Genomic DNA, 15,783 nt, shown 5'->3' on the forward strand with positions numbered 1-15,783 from the left:
CTGATAACATCAAAAAATGGACAAATTCCTCCCTTTCTCAACTGACATCAAGAACAAGAGACCGAGATAACCGGAGGAGGCTAACAAAGAATATCACCTACCAGCCATGAATGACCGAACAGTCCATTTAGGACTATGGGAGAGAAGAATTCCTGTAAGCTCTCTCTCTCAACTTATTTTTACGAAGCTTTCATAATTTCTATATTTGGCTTTGAAATAATGCTGGATCTAATATCCACTTGATTTTTATAATTTTGCATAGCCAAACTAGAGCCTTTTGGCTCTTTATTTCAGTAAATAGTATCCTCTCTCATTTAAAAGTTTGGGATTATGTCATATGTTATTTACTGTTTTTGTGTTCATATGTGTGTATATATATATATATATAAATTTTTTTAGTCATTTGTTTTGCTTTCAGAACAGATGGCAAATATTGACTGTATGGATGATTCCCAAACATATATTTTAAGAACTCTGAAACAGTTAATTTTAATGACATTTAACTATACATTACATCTATTCTTAATATATATGTACATATCTTACATAAAAATACAAAACTGAATTATTTTATAAGATATGCATATCATATAAAATATCATATTTTATAGAGTATTGAAACTGTGTCCATTTTACGTGGTTTACAGAGCTGAACGTATCGATCAACAAAAGTATGAAGGATGTACATAAGATTAATTTTTTTCTGTTTCAAGACATCTCACCTACTACACATTTCTTCAGTCTTGAAAAACCACTAAAAAAAAAAAAAAAAGTGAACACATTACTGGAAATAAGACAACTGAAATCTTAATTTAGTTTCATATATATTAGTAACAATCAGTATGGATTTGAGAGGAGAAAAAAGTCTTTCATAATTATGTTGGTTATAAAAGGCAATTATTACTAATCCTATGCATAGCCAACTATTAAAAAAATTTGTATTCTGCAGTGATGCTATCACAAATGCAAGGCTCTTTTTTTTCCATGAAGTCAGAAGGCCCATCATACCAATGGTTTAATAAGGCCACATCTGCACTACTGTGCACAGATGACGTTGTATAGAGGATCCAGAGGCAAGTGACAAAGATTGTGGCAAGTTTATACATTGCTCCATATGAGAATACACTGGTAGTCTGTGGGCTTCAAAAATTAGCACTACCAATCGACCAACCTTTGCCAGCAAAGGTTGATCGATTGGTAGAGCCTCTAATGGCTCGCAAAAAGTTAATCAAGTTTGAACGCGGTTAGTAGTTGGAATGGATCAATCGTTCAATGCTGTTGGTACATTCTCCCTCGAAGAGTCTTTGGAATCCCTGGAGGTGTCACATAATATACTTCTAAACTTATTCACCGATGAAGCACCTACAACCACCACTCCCTTGTTCTCTCCCTTCTTGCCATGTACTGAAAAATGCTTTGTGTCCTATAAAAAAAAGCCCTTTAATAACTTAAATGCTTCTATCACATCTTTTTTTTTGTCTATCAGCTAATTTTCGAAGCCCACAGACTGCCAGTGTATTATCATATGGTGCAATGTATAAACTTGCCACAATCTTTGTCGCTTGCCTCTGGATCCTCTATACAACTTCATCTGGGAGTCTTGATCTGTGTGCAGTAGTGCAGATGTTGCCTTATTAAAGCCTTACATATAGGGGAACAATAACCTCTCTATCCCTGCGTGTTGGTATGTTTTTTAACAACCAAGTAATCTGATGTGTTAATTTGGTTACCTTCGCGGTATGTCCTCTAAACTCCCTCATCAGGGAGTTTAGAGGACAAACACCCTGATGAGTTTATGTCCTGATGAGGACATAAACTCATCAGTTTATGTCCTCATCAGTTTCCTGCAGTTCCATCAATATAATACATAGCTTTTGATCTCTTCCCAAAGTGCATCACATTTAACTGGCAGCCATCTACCTATGTAAATACTGCTGGTCTGCAGGATCTTTGCATCACCTTCATTTACCATTGCTCTTCCCAGTTTAGCATCATCATTGATATGGAAATTACTGAAATAAGGAGATAATAAGAATGCAATTACTGAAATTGCCCTCAACTCCTCCATAAACCACTGATATCTGTCCATCAGCTACCAACCCCCATTTGCTCCAATTTATGCAATAGAGTTCTATTGTGGAATCTTGTCAAATGCTTTTGCCAAGTCTAGAAATATCACTGAGTAGCCATTTCCTTTATCCAATATATATATATATATATATATATATATACACACACCACTATTTTTTGGGACTCACATAATTAGGGCAAACAAATAATGCTGAAATCAGCAAAATATTACATTACACACGCACACACACTAAAGAACATTATATTTTTTTTTAATCTTTGACTCAAGTGTAAGTTTGGTAAAATATCTTCACGACACCTCAGTAAAGGATGAAACCAATGCTGATTTCACACATCATGCATAGCAATATAATCATAGAATTTTATCAATTCCATAGAATCCTATGGAATTGATAAAAAACTAATAGCTATATTAAAAGATGTTTATCAGAATGCAGTTGCAGCAGTTAGAATAAGTGATGATTTGGGGAAATGGTTTAAAACAAGCAGAGGTACTAGACAGGGAGACCCAATATCACCAAGCATTTTCATCGCACATTTAGAAAGAGCAATGGATAAAATGAAAGAAGATGCCAAAGGAATATCTGTACAAATCTGAGATTTGCAGATGACATTGTTATTACTGAAGAAGACGAAAGAGAACTACAAAAAACACTGAAACTGTTAAATGAGGAAGGGAAGAGATTTGGACTTATGAACTTTGAAAAAACAAAGACAATGGTATTTGGAGAGAAGAACATGAAACAAAAGATACAAGTGGATGGCACTGATATAGAAAATGTAGAACAATTCACATATTTGGGAAGTAAACTGACATATGACTTGGACTGTAAAAACGAAATAAAGATCAGGATTGCAAAGGGAAGAACAAATCTGAAGGCCATGGATAACATGGGGAAAAGTAAAGTGATCAATCTGCAAACAAAACTAAGAGTATTGGAAACATGCATCTTCAGTGGTGTACTGTACGGATCTGAAGCCTTGCTTTGTTGTCCTGACCTGAATTGGAATGACTGCCTCTGCTTACCAACATCTGGAAAAAGCCTAATTCTTATCAGACATCAATATATTTTTTAATATATGTGTGTGTGCGTATCAATTGCTTCATCTCATACATATTGTATTATTCCTTTATACTATCATGTGGTGCATACTTGATTATTTAAAATAGTATACTCTACAGCATACTATTTTAAATAATCATTATTAATGTTCTGTTTGTTCCACTATCCTTCCTGCCTTTAACAGCAACCTGCAAATTTCAGACTGAAATATCTGGTAATTAAAGCTTATTATTTTATTTCCTTGTGTGTGTACGTGTAGTCTAGTCTTACAATTATGGTACAAGTATCTCTAAAGCATCAGTTATACACACAAACTATGTACCTTAAACATTCACCATCTCTGCACTCACCACACCTTCTGGCAGTGCATTCTAATCAACCACCACTTTCCATGCAAGAAATCTATTTTTCATTCTCTGACTCTCCTTACATGAAGGATTAAAACAAAATAACTAAAAAAAAGTACATTGGTTACTTAAATATAAAGAGCCAATAGGCTTCATTTCGGCGATATAAACATGTTTGTTCTTTAGAGCAGGGTTTCTGAATTATCTCACTTTATCCTAAGCCTACAGCACATTAATACTATAGGTTTAAAGGCCTTTTGTTAGTGTGATTCACAAAGTGCTCTGTTGATCAAGGACTAAATGCTAATATAAGAGTGAGAAAAATGAAATGAATGAACAAATGGCCCAGAATCTCAGTTGCAGAATCATTAAAAATGAAAATAGGAATAAAGTTTGCATGTGAAGATTCTTCATGACTTGTATACTTGTATATAGAAGTAATGACCACATTATTGCCTTAGCATCCCACAATGCAAAGCACACATCCTTTTGGGTGTGCATAATGCTAAGCATTATGGGAAGGGCCACTATCCAGACTAGTTCCCACTATTGAGACCTTTACTGAGGTCTCAATAGTGGGAACCAGACCCACTGAAGAGTAGGGATCCCAGACATCCCCTAAAATACGGGATCGTCCTGTTTTTGGCTAATGCTTCCCGTTTCATTCTTCAGAATGAAATGTGACACATTCTTTCTTCAGAAAAGTATTGCAAGAGTGAGCAAGACTGATTGATTAATAAGAATATTGTCAGGTGAGAAGAGCATTACTGTATTAACAATCTATTTTGTATCTATAATAGTAAGCAAAAAACCACTTGAAGGCAACTTAAAGTGGCTTAATGAAAATATGCAGCCTAACAATTGGATTTACTATTTGTTTACTTATACTTAGTATAGTGTGTGCATAGTAAACCTTACCATGCACATACTTGGAAAATTAGAATCATTTTGTAAGACTGGCATATGTGATGGATGCGAATACTAAACTTTCACCCTCAGTCATAAGTGTCCCGTATTTTTTCCCCAATGTATCTGGGATCCCTACTGAAGAGATACCAAGGTTGAAGCATCAGTTATATGGGATAAATGCAGAAATCACATTTATCCCATATAGAAGTAGTGAAATGGTGCAACACCTTATTATTAAAATACTCTGGATGAAAGCAAAAGCAAAATACTCTGGATTAAAGTTGTTTTCACTTGGTTAAAAATTAAATTAAAAATGCCAGGAAATTATAATCTTGTTTAATGTTTTATTCAAGTGTAAGCAAATCATATGTAAACTTTGTTTGCTTACACTTGGACAAAGAATAGAACAAGAATATAATTTCTTGGAATTTTTAATTTAATTTATAACCAAGTTAAAAAAACAAAAAAAAACCTTTCTACTGCAAAGACAGGAATAGTGTTAGCAATCATTAATGTGAACAGAAATAATGTATGGTCACTTAAACAAAATAGGAGAAGATGGTTGATGCCAGAATGAGAACTCAACACATAACCAAGATCTAGAGAAATGGATAGAGTTAATAGTGCCATAGAAGACTGAAATGTTAACTGTGACCATATAGGAAACATTTATTAGAAAACTGTTGACAGGAAGCTAGTAATAATCAAACCTTAATAATATCATACACTAATAGTTATCCTATACACTCTATGAGAGTAGATATCCAAAATTTGATAATGGTGATACATCAAGCTGCGCACGATTTGTAGAATAAGCAAGAGGACACATACATACGATTTCACCAGTTTAACAAAAATAGCACATCCACTAAGTTCTGTTAACAGAATAACATTAGTCGCTTACTTGTTATCTTTGGCAACTTTATAAAAATGTTCAACAACTTCAGAACGTCCCAATAATTCAATAAAATCTTCATCATGAGTAATAACAATAAGCTGAAAATTCCGTTGTTTGGATCTACTTCTGACAATTCTACAAGATACACAATGAAAAATTACATTTTAAATATTACTACTCCAAATACTTATATCTAACACTTTAAGAAGTATATGTTATATTAATTTTTATTTGTAATTATATAAACAATAAGTTTTTTTCCCCCCCAAAAATCTCTTCCTGAGGTTTGACAGGAAGACATATTTAGTTGGATGATAATGCTGACCAGGAAATGTGGAAGGTGTTGTATAAGCAATTTGGATAGATGAACATAGAAAAAATGATCATTATGGGTGATTTTAATATTATTTTTGTATTTTTGCAAAAATACATTTTATAGATGAAAAAATTGGATCAGCACTTGCAGAAACTACATCCCACGTCAATTCATTTTAGTGTGACCCAATGATCTGCATATTATATACATTATTACAGATATAAGAGAACTTGCAAAGATGTAGTAAGTCAACATTTCTTTAAATGCATAAAACAAACAGAGGTGAAGTAAAAGATCAGGGTCCATGTAGCAGGTGAGACTGAAATGCTTGCTAATGGAAATAGTAACAATATGAAAGATGAACAGGGAAATAGGAAGTGGTGACAGGGAGACAGCATAAGAAGAGTGTTGGAAGCAGTAGTGAATGTATATATGGGGATTGGAGATAGTCACACAGGAATGGGATGGCTGAGATGTAAGGAAACAGAGGAATATTGAGTCTGAAGAGATATATGGAGTAAATGGCGATAAAGGCAAATATGGGAAGATGTGGAAGAAATTATAATCAGCAGGTAAGGTAGGACTGGTAATGACTGAAATGTGAACTGCTGATTTATTTGTGGATGCCAGGAGCATCAGAAATGAGGGTGATAAAATTGTTTGCTGATTGGGTTTATTCACCCAAAAATTGTTGGAATAAGTGAAACATGGTTGGATGCGAATGATATCCTGATGGGAATAAAAATTGAAATTTTTTTTTTGTGAGTATAGAAAAGACAAGAGTGAAACAGGAGAGCTGCTGATGATAGCAGAGAGATTATGTCCACGTGAGGTGGAAATAGTGCCAATGGTAAAGAAGCGGTATAATGTGAGTCGGAGGTTTACGGGAAGAGATATTTAGTTGGATGATGTAGGCCAGGGAATGTGGAAGGTGTTGTTGTATAACCAACTTGGATTGATGATTATGGGTGATTTTAATTATGGTAATATAGACTGGAATGAAGAGATAGCATTTGGGAATAATAAAAATAAATTTCTTGAGATAGAACTATCTTAGGATGCATGTAAAGGAGGACACATGAGGATTAAGATTCTTAGAGCTGATCATTTAATCAGATTGTAAATGGAGTATTATAATATTTCTCTCCATTTGGCAAGTATGATCACAAAACGGTTATCTAGGTGGTGACTGGCCATATGAAGGCTTCTCTGAGGAATGATCATCATCATACGTATCAAAGATTTAGGCCTAGTATGGCCTGTTCCGGCCTTAGTCATCGTTGAATCGTTTAAGAGGATGTCCTGGTTTTCTTTTTCCTAATGGCTTGTACTTTAAGGCTTGTTTTGGTAATCTTTCTGTTTTCATTCTTTGAACGTTTATATTCTATGTTTATATTTTTTAATCCATCTATGTTTATTTTTAATTTTTTCAATTACTGGTTTTTGGTTTAATTCTTTCATAATATCTTTGTTTCTTTTGTGATCAAATAGGGTATACTTTGCAGTTTTTCTCATAAACTTCATTTCTGCTGTTGTTAATCTTTGTTTGTCTTTTTGTTTTATTGTCCAGATTTCGCTTCCATACATTGTATACTTTTAACCTGGTTTGTTTTTGAACTAGGTTTGGTTTAAATATAGAGTTAATTACTCCTGTTATTTTTAAATATTTTGCAATTTTTACGTTTATATCTTTTTCATTTTCATAAGTGATCATACATCCTAGGTAGTTAAATGAATTCACCTGTTCTAAGATCTTGTTATCTAATACTATTTTAGTTCTTGCTGGATCTTGTCCTTTAAAGGCCATAGTTTTTGATTTTTCCGTTGATATTATCATACCATAATCTTTGGATATCTCATTTAGATTTAAAATAGCTTTCCGTAAGTTATCTTCAGAATTTGTAATTATTATTTAGTCGTCTGCAAAGAGGAGAGTGTTTAAGTTAACTGTGGGTGAAAGTTTAATTCCTTGATGTAAATTTTTACTCCATTTTATTATTATTTCATTTAAGTAGATATTAAAAAGAGTTGCTGAGAGGGGACATCCCTGTCGGACCCCTTGGTTTATCTCTCTTGTATATGATAGCTCATGATTTAATCTTATTTGTATTTGATTATTTTCATATATACTTGTGACAGCTTTTAGGATATTATTTGGTATTTGTCTTTCTTTTAATATGTTAAATAATATGTTTCTTTTAACTTTGTCAAATGCTTTTTCAAAGTCAATAAATGCAATATGTGTTTCTAAATTATATTCTCTTCTTTACTCTATTATTAATTTTAGGCAAAAGGCTGGGTCTATACATGATCGTCCTTTTCTAAATCCATTTTGTACCTCTAGAATAAAGTTTTCGGAATATTTCATTAGTTTGTTATTTAAGATTCTGCTGTATATTTTGTAACGTGAATTTAGTATACTGATACCGCTATAGTTTTTAGGGTCATCTCTATTACCTTTCTTAAAGATAGGAATCACAATTGCTTTTTTCCATTCTATTGGGGGGATACCAGTTGAGTAAATTTTATTTAAAAATAATAAGAGTCTTCCTTTGAATCTTGTTCCTGCGTATTTATATAGTTCTGAACCTAGCTTATCTTCTCCAGGTGATTTTCCGTTTCTCGTTTCTTTCAGGCTGATTTCTAATTCTTCTTTAGTTATTTCCTTTTCATTTTTGTTAATTGTTTGCCAGTTGTCTTTTTTAAAATATTTGTCTGTCCACAGTTTTGTGTAGTAATTTAGAAATTCTTCTAATTTCAATTCAGTGTTTAATTTTATGTTTTCTTTGGTATCTGCATTTAGGTGTTTCAAAATCTTATATACATTGGGTCTTATTTTATATAAATCATGTTCTAAATTAGAAACAAATTTATTCCATGATTCTCTATGTCTTTTTCTGACTTCTCTTTTAGCTATGGCTCTTATTCTTTTTGATTATTTCTTTGATTGTATCATCCCAGATCTTCAGTTTTTTCTTTTATTGAATTTTTTGGTCTTTCCTAAGCTTTCATTTGCTGCTGCATTTAGTATCGTTTTTATATTAAGCCATTCTATTTCTATTTCTTCATTTTGTTTTATTTTATCTAGATACTGGTTAATTCTTTGTTCATATAGCCATTGTACATTTGTGTCATTCAATAGTCTAGTTTTATAAACAAATGTTTCAATTTTTCTTTCTGTTCTTGTTACTTGTAGCCATTTAGGTGGTAATCTTAATTTTATTTTAACAAGGAAGTGGTCACTGCTTATTTCATATCCTCTGTGAACTCTAACATCTAGTGAAAATTTTGATGTCTTTTCATTTAATATGAAGTAATCTATTTCCATCCTCTTGCTGCCCAAGTATATTTATGTATGTCTTTATGTTTATAGAAGGAATTCATTATTTTTAGGTTATTATAAACTACAAAGTCAATCAAATTTTTTACCATTTCTGTTTAGAGTGTGTTCTCCATGTATTCCTATATTATTATTAATTTTCGTGTTTCCAATTCTTGCATTTAAGTCTCCTGCTAAAATTATGTAATCATTTTTATTTATTTTATTATATATGTTTTGTAGCTGATTATAAAAATCAATATTATCCTGTTTTCTTCCTTCTTCTGGGGCATATAAACCAATTATTGTTAAATAGCCTCTATCTATTTTTATTCTAGCTTCTATTATTCTTTCATTCCATAATTCATTCCATCAATTCCATAACATATGAAGGCTTCTCTGAGGAATGATATATGTGCTATAAGGCCCATGATTATGAGAAGCTTAGGAGACAGATTGGAATGAGGAGATAAATGCAGCTTGGACACTGACCATTCGATATTTAACAGCATCAATGTGTGAATGTATTCAGAAGGTCAAAAGGCTGAATAAGGTATGTGTCAAATGGATGAATGAAGAAATTAAGCATGAAATCTAGAAGAAGGCACTGTGCAGGTATCTCAAGATGAATAATGGTAATATTCAGTTGCACGAAAAGTATAGCAGGCCAGGAAGGTGACTCGGTATGTACATCAAAAGTGCAATTTGAGATTATTTACAGAAATTAGGAATTAGGTGAAAAAAACTTGAGTTTTTTTGATAAAGATATGTATAAACAACTTGGATCGATGATTATGGGTGATTTTAATTATGGTAATATAGATTGGAATGAAGAGATAGCATTTGGGAATAATAAAAATAAATTTCTTGAGATAGAACTATCTTAGGATGCATGTAAAGGAGGACACATGAGGATTAAGATTCTTAGACCTGATCATTTCATCAGATTGTGAATGGAGTATCATATCTCTCTGAATTTCCCACTGTATTCAGTGGGAAATTCATCAGGGTGTTTCATCCTCATCAGTGTGAAATCATGAGAAACTTGCGTGTAGAGAGAGAGTGGAAGAAGATGGCTTACTAATGATTGAGCAACAGGTATATGAGGAGTTATGTCAATAAGGAAATAGGAATTGATGACATATCACAGCATGTCTTAGGGAATATTCTAAGGAGTTAGCATCAGCCTTGGCATACCTGTTTAAGAAGAGTCTAGAAAAGCACAAGACACCCTTATCTTCAGTAATACACAAATCACCAGACACGACCAGTTCTCTTTGTTGAGACTAACATTTATCTCCGGTCTTTTGTAGCATAAATGCATCACATCAGTAGCTTCCTCAGCATTAAAAAAACTAGACGCTCTCTTTTGTTCACGATGCTATTTTACATTCAACCAATGCTTAACTACACACAAATCCCAAATTCAACCATGCTTGAATATTGCTCACACATTTGGGGGAGGTGCACTTAAAACTTCCATAAACAGAGCAATTTAACTCATAGACGATCCCTCTCTAACAAACTCACTCCAACCTCTATCTCACACACAATTTTTCAGCACTGTGTCTATTCTACAGACACTTGAAATAGTCACTGCTCCACTGAACTAGAAACAATCATTACACCACTTTCTCTCGCAACTGTTAACACAAGAGCAGCAGCTGTCTAGCACCCCTTTACTGTGTAATTGCAGCCACACTGATCCTACTTATCCTATTCCTCTTTTCCTCCATTTACCTCTGTCCTCTGGAACACTTCCTCATGAAGTATTCCCTAACAACTACAACCTGCAGCTCTTCAGGAAAAAATGTCAATATCAATAAACTTCTATCTTAGTCCTCACCTGCACGCCACACAAGGCACTGATCTACTTATAGGTCCTTCAATCTCTCGTGTATGGGATGAATATATTAAAAAAAGTCAAAAATTAGTGGAAGGAAGGTACAATTGTTCCACTTTATAAAAGTGGTGATCAGGGCCGTTTCTACATTTTGCGGGGCCCCTGAAAGTTAGTAACTTTTATGGAAATTTTAAATGGATATCTTGTTAATTAATTAATTAAACCGAATATGAAAAATATTTATGCACATAAATAAACAAGTATGCTCTTCAGCATCAATTTAAGTAAAGGGAAAAAATTAGTTAAAAAATAAATGTGTTTGTATGTACATGATATATTTTATTATGTAAGTACACATTATCATATAAATAAGCCAGAACAATGATTTATTTAATAATATAAATAATAATATAAAATATGAAAAAAATATCCATTTTTACTATAAAGAATGAAATATATGTATAACAACTTATAAGAGTTAAAAGAAATCTTAATATATTAAATTTTATTTAACCTAATGTGCTTATCAATAAAATCATTCATAACGCTATCAAAATTCAAATTTTTTGCAATTTCATGCTCTATAGATATTATTACCAGGAACGACAAACGTTCTTGAAGCATAGAAGATTGCAAATAGGTTTTTATTAATTTTAATTTGGAAAATGACCTTTCTGCTGATGCAACCGTAACTGGACTGGTCAATAATATTTTAAATGTTAGTAATATTTGGATAAATATCCGACAAATTATTTGCAATTATGAATTTTAAAAGTTTATTTTTCATTTGGTCAGACTATAATAAATTTAGTTTAATCCTTTATCCAAGTGTATGCAAACAAAGTTTGCGCCTGAAAGTATCTTCAGGACTGGGGTAAAGTGATACAACACCAGGCAACTCCTTGCAAAGGTGGAGCAAGCTACCAACACTCATATCTCGGTATCTCCCATAATGCAAAACACATCTCCTTGCGGATATGTATAATGTTATGCATTACAGGAAGGGCCACTACCCAGACTAGTTGTACTAGTTGTACCACTTTATCCCAGTCCTGAAGATACTTTCAGGTGCAAACTTTGTTTGCACACACTTGGATAAAGGATTAAACTAAATTTATTATATGAATTTTAAAATATTAATGGGTGCATCTTCTGCAACAATATTTCTAAAAATAATTAATTCATTGTAAAATTCAGATTCATCAATTTTGATACAGCTGTTTGCAGCAAAATTTTAATTCATTTTCTGTCATTTTTCTTATTAATTTCATATCACAAAGAAATCCAAATGATTTTTGGTGAATTTCATACAATTCAGATCTTTTTTTTGACAGATTGTAGAGCAGTATCTAAAATTACAAAAAAGAAATTTATCCTAAAATTATCTTTCTTATCACCTATCGTGATTCTTCAGGCGTTTCATAATCAAAAAATACTTTTCTTCGACGTACTCAACTTTCTTTAAATTTAATTTCTATTTCTAATAGATTTGACAGTTCTTTAGCAATCTCACACCTATCAAATCCTGATGTTCTCTGCTCTTCAAAGTACTGCACTAACTCTTTAATATGCTTAGTTTCTACGTCTATGGGAATTTGAGTTTTGTAATACTTTACTTACTAAATTAACTTTTGACAAAAGCTCATACCAAATTACAAGCCTTAGTATAAATTCAAATGAATCTATTTGTTCATATATTGAAACCACTTCTACTTTGATTGTATTATTCCGATGCAGTTTTAAATAATTCTTTTAGTGCATTTAAAAATTCTGGAATTTGAAAACGTACAACTCTAACTGATTCTATTCTACATTCCCATCTTGTATCACATAACGGTTTTGGAGTTAATTGTTTAACAAATTTCTTTAATATGTCCCAACGTTGAGGCAACAAATAATGTATATATTTTTTGTATAACATTAAAAAAATTTATTGCTATAATTGATGATTTTGCGACATCCCCTAAAATCAAATTTAAATTATGACTGGCGCAAGGAGTATAAAATGCCTTTTCGTTTTCATTTAAAATGTAAGCATGGACTCCCTTATATACTCCTTTCATATTCGCTCCGTTATCATACCCCTGCCCTCTAAAATCTGACAATTTAAGATTTAATTTATTCAAAATGATTTTATATTTTCATATATACTTTTACCAGTAGTGTCACTAGTTGTTAAAAACGTCAAAAAGTGTTCACGAATTTCAATATCTGCTTCAAACATATGTAAAAATCTAAAAATGACTGAAATTTGCTCCTGGTGACTAACATCAGGAGTACAATCGAGAATTATTGAATAGTACTTTGCCTGTCGTATCATATTTACAATATTTTGTTGAATTTTGGTTCCCATATCAACAATTAATTCATTTTGCACAATGGGTGATAGATACGAATTTTGTTTCTTACCTATAATTTTTTCCCCCGAACATCGCATTAAAGGATCTTTTAAAAGTGGATCAAATTCTGCAATTAATTCTATGATTCCAAAAAAATTACCATTATGGGCTGTGTACAAAGTATCAAAATTACCTCTAAAAGCTAAATTATATTCGGATAAATAAAGAATTGCTGCTACTATTCGTCTTAAAACATTTCTTAACCGTTCTGCTTCAAATTTTATGACATTTTGATTTGTCTGATCAATTGTATTGTGATTTTTTAAATTACATTCCATTTGTCCATGAATACATGTATTTCATGTGCATGGATTTCGTTCGTGCAACTTTAATCTTTCACTTACATGTCACCAGTAAGAAAAGCCATTATTAGATAAAAAATTATCATCCGAAGAAAATAATTTGCAACAAAAACAAAAAATAGAGTTGAAAGAGTTTGAATATACAGGCCATCTTCTGTTTTGCTTCTCTCCGTTTGCAATTGTCCTAACATAGTGAGCTGTGAAAAAACACCTCTTGTTGTGATCTTTTGGAAAATCATTTTCAGTCGAAGGAGATGGTGGACCATGTTGTACAATTTGTGTTAGTGTTGCGTTGTTCAAAATTTTGGGCCATGTTGCTGGATTATCAATAGTAAATAGTTCACCTTCCTATGGTGTCTCAGTTTTAGGATCTTCAATACTCATTGTTTGACCAAACGCATCATGTTCTCCACTTCTTTTGAGTATTTCAGAGCTCTCATTATTAATTAATGTTGAAGCTGAAGAACTGTTTGTAGTTATTTCAGAACTCCCGTTATCAACTGATATATCTGAACAAATATATGAATTCAACTTCATAAATTTAAACAGTGAATTTCTTTGACGTTCCTCAGCTGATTCTCTTTCTTGATTTCGCTTTCGTTTTTCATGCCAACTTGGGTATTTTCTTCCATAATAATCTCTCTCATGACTAGTCATAATCTAGAATTAAATACGATAGATTTAATTATAAAATAAGTTAATAAATTAAAACAAAATTACTTACCTGATAAATAAAATATACCTAAAATAGATAATATTGGAAAATAAATAAACTCCTTAAAATTATTAAAAACACCTGTTTTTAAATGCACTTTTCCCTATTTAACACTATGTTGTACGACAGTGGTGGCAAACCTTTTTATGCGTGCGTGCCAAAAGTTTACAAATCGAGTTGCTGACGTGTCGGCGGGTGCCAAATATTTACAAATCAAGTTACTGACGTGCCGTGAAGTTTTAAGGGGAAAAATGAATACAAAATTAATTGCAGAATTTTATTGAGACAAGTTTAAAAATTAACATAGAATTTCATAAAAATGAACTCATACTTTGGCATACACATTGTCTTATACAAATCAATATCAACCTATTATCAATTCATCAATATCAATTTATTAATGAGATTTTTGCTGTTGTACATCAGATGCCAAATGCTTTATATCAGGTTCATATTTTGTCACTGTTAATAATACACACGGCAAAAGAGATTCATCAGTCATTCTATTTCTTAAACTTTCTTTTATAAAATTCATTTTTAAAATTGACTTACAAACATATGGAGAGGAGAAAATTGATAATATAGCCATCGCTAGTTTTTTTAAACAAAAGGTTTCAGGAATGGCATTCCAGGTTTTCAATATTTCCTCTTCTGCATTATTTTTAATTGCGGCCAATAATCGATCATTTTCCATTATTTCCAAGTCATTTCTCAAATCAACAAACTTTTGTTTCCATATAGAACTAGATTGAAAATCGATTAATTGCATTTCTGTATCTTCCAAATTCAGCCACTCGAAAATCTCTTGAAGAAAATTCGTTGATTATTGACTGAATAACTGTGGAAAACTCTATTTAAATTAAGGGGATAGTAAATCCCACATTGTTTTAAAGTTGAATAAGAAACTCAAAGATAGGAATCAAAGAGTTTCCTGCTGAATATAGCAAATTACAAAAGTTTTGGCAGATTGTAGCGTACACTAAAGCACGTAGTGCAACACTAGGGTAACTCATAGCAGAGGAGATCATAGTTCTGATCACTATTATCAGAACTTTACACTCGTCTGCTACGAGTTGCCCTAATATTGAACTACGTGCTTTAGCGTACACCACAATTCACCGCAACTTTTATAGTTTGCTATATTCGGTGTGAAACTCTTTGATTTCTATCTTTGAGTTTCTTATTCAGCTTTAAAACAATGTGGGATTTCATTTCATATCACCGAATTGAAGCTTATTGGCTCTTTATATTTATGTAGAAAACTCTTTTGTGAATTTAACTTGATCTGTTTTTTCATGGGATTCTAGATCCACAAAGAATTTTTTTGTATTTGAAAAATATTGGAAGGTTTTGGAAATAACGTAACGATTAAAAATTGATAATTTAGCTTCGAATGCCTTGATTAAATTAAACATGACAATAATTGTCTTGTTAACAACTTACAGTTTAACATTTAAATGTTAAACTGTAAGGTTAACATTTAAATGTTAAACTGTAAGGTGTTAATAAGACAAATCAGTAAAAAACATTAATTTCGAAAGCCATTCGACGTTAACTGATTGTATTTTTCAATACAATCA

The 15,783-nt window shown here is 32.0% G+C and overlaps 1 protein-coding gene across 4 annotated transcripts in view; it reads right to left on the reverse strand.

Annotated features, from left to right (window-relative positions):
• Positions 1-524: 524 nt before the first annotated feature.
• The window catches only part of rad50 (DNA repair protein rad50), a 664,851-nt gene continuing 649,592 nt past the window's right edge, over positions 525-15,783 (reverse strand). For 3 of the 4 annotated variants that reach the window (XR_016548684.1, XM_090396855.1, XM_090396854.1), the window contains 2 exons: positions 5,316-5,444; positions 525-754 (listed from right to left, as the gene is read on the reverse strand). Coding sequence is in view for 2 of the 4 variants with exons in the window: in XM_090396854.1 (XP_090252980.1) it covers positions 709-754; positions 5,316-5,444 (175 nt within the window). In the remaining 2 variants the exon portion in view is untranslated. Of the gene's footprint in view, positions 755-5,315; positions 5,445-15,783 lie in introns of those variants that run through there. The other variant, XR_016548685.1, reaches the window with a different exon arrangement.

The sequence above is a fragment of the Typopeltis vanoorti genome, chromosome 8 (genome assembly GCF_054136105.1).
Source record: "Typopeltis vanoorti isolate ZY-2024b chromosome 8, IOZ_Tvanoo_1.0, whole genome shotgun sequence".
Lineage (NCBI taxonomy): Eukaryota > Metazoa > Arthropoda > Arachnida > Uropygi > Thelyphonidae > Typopeltis > Typopeltis vanoorti.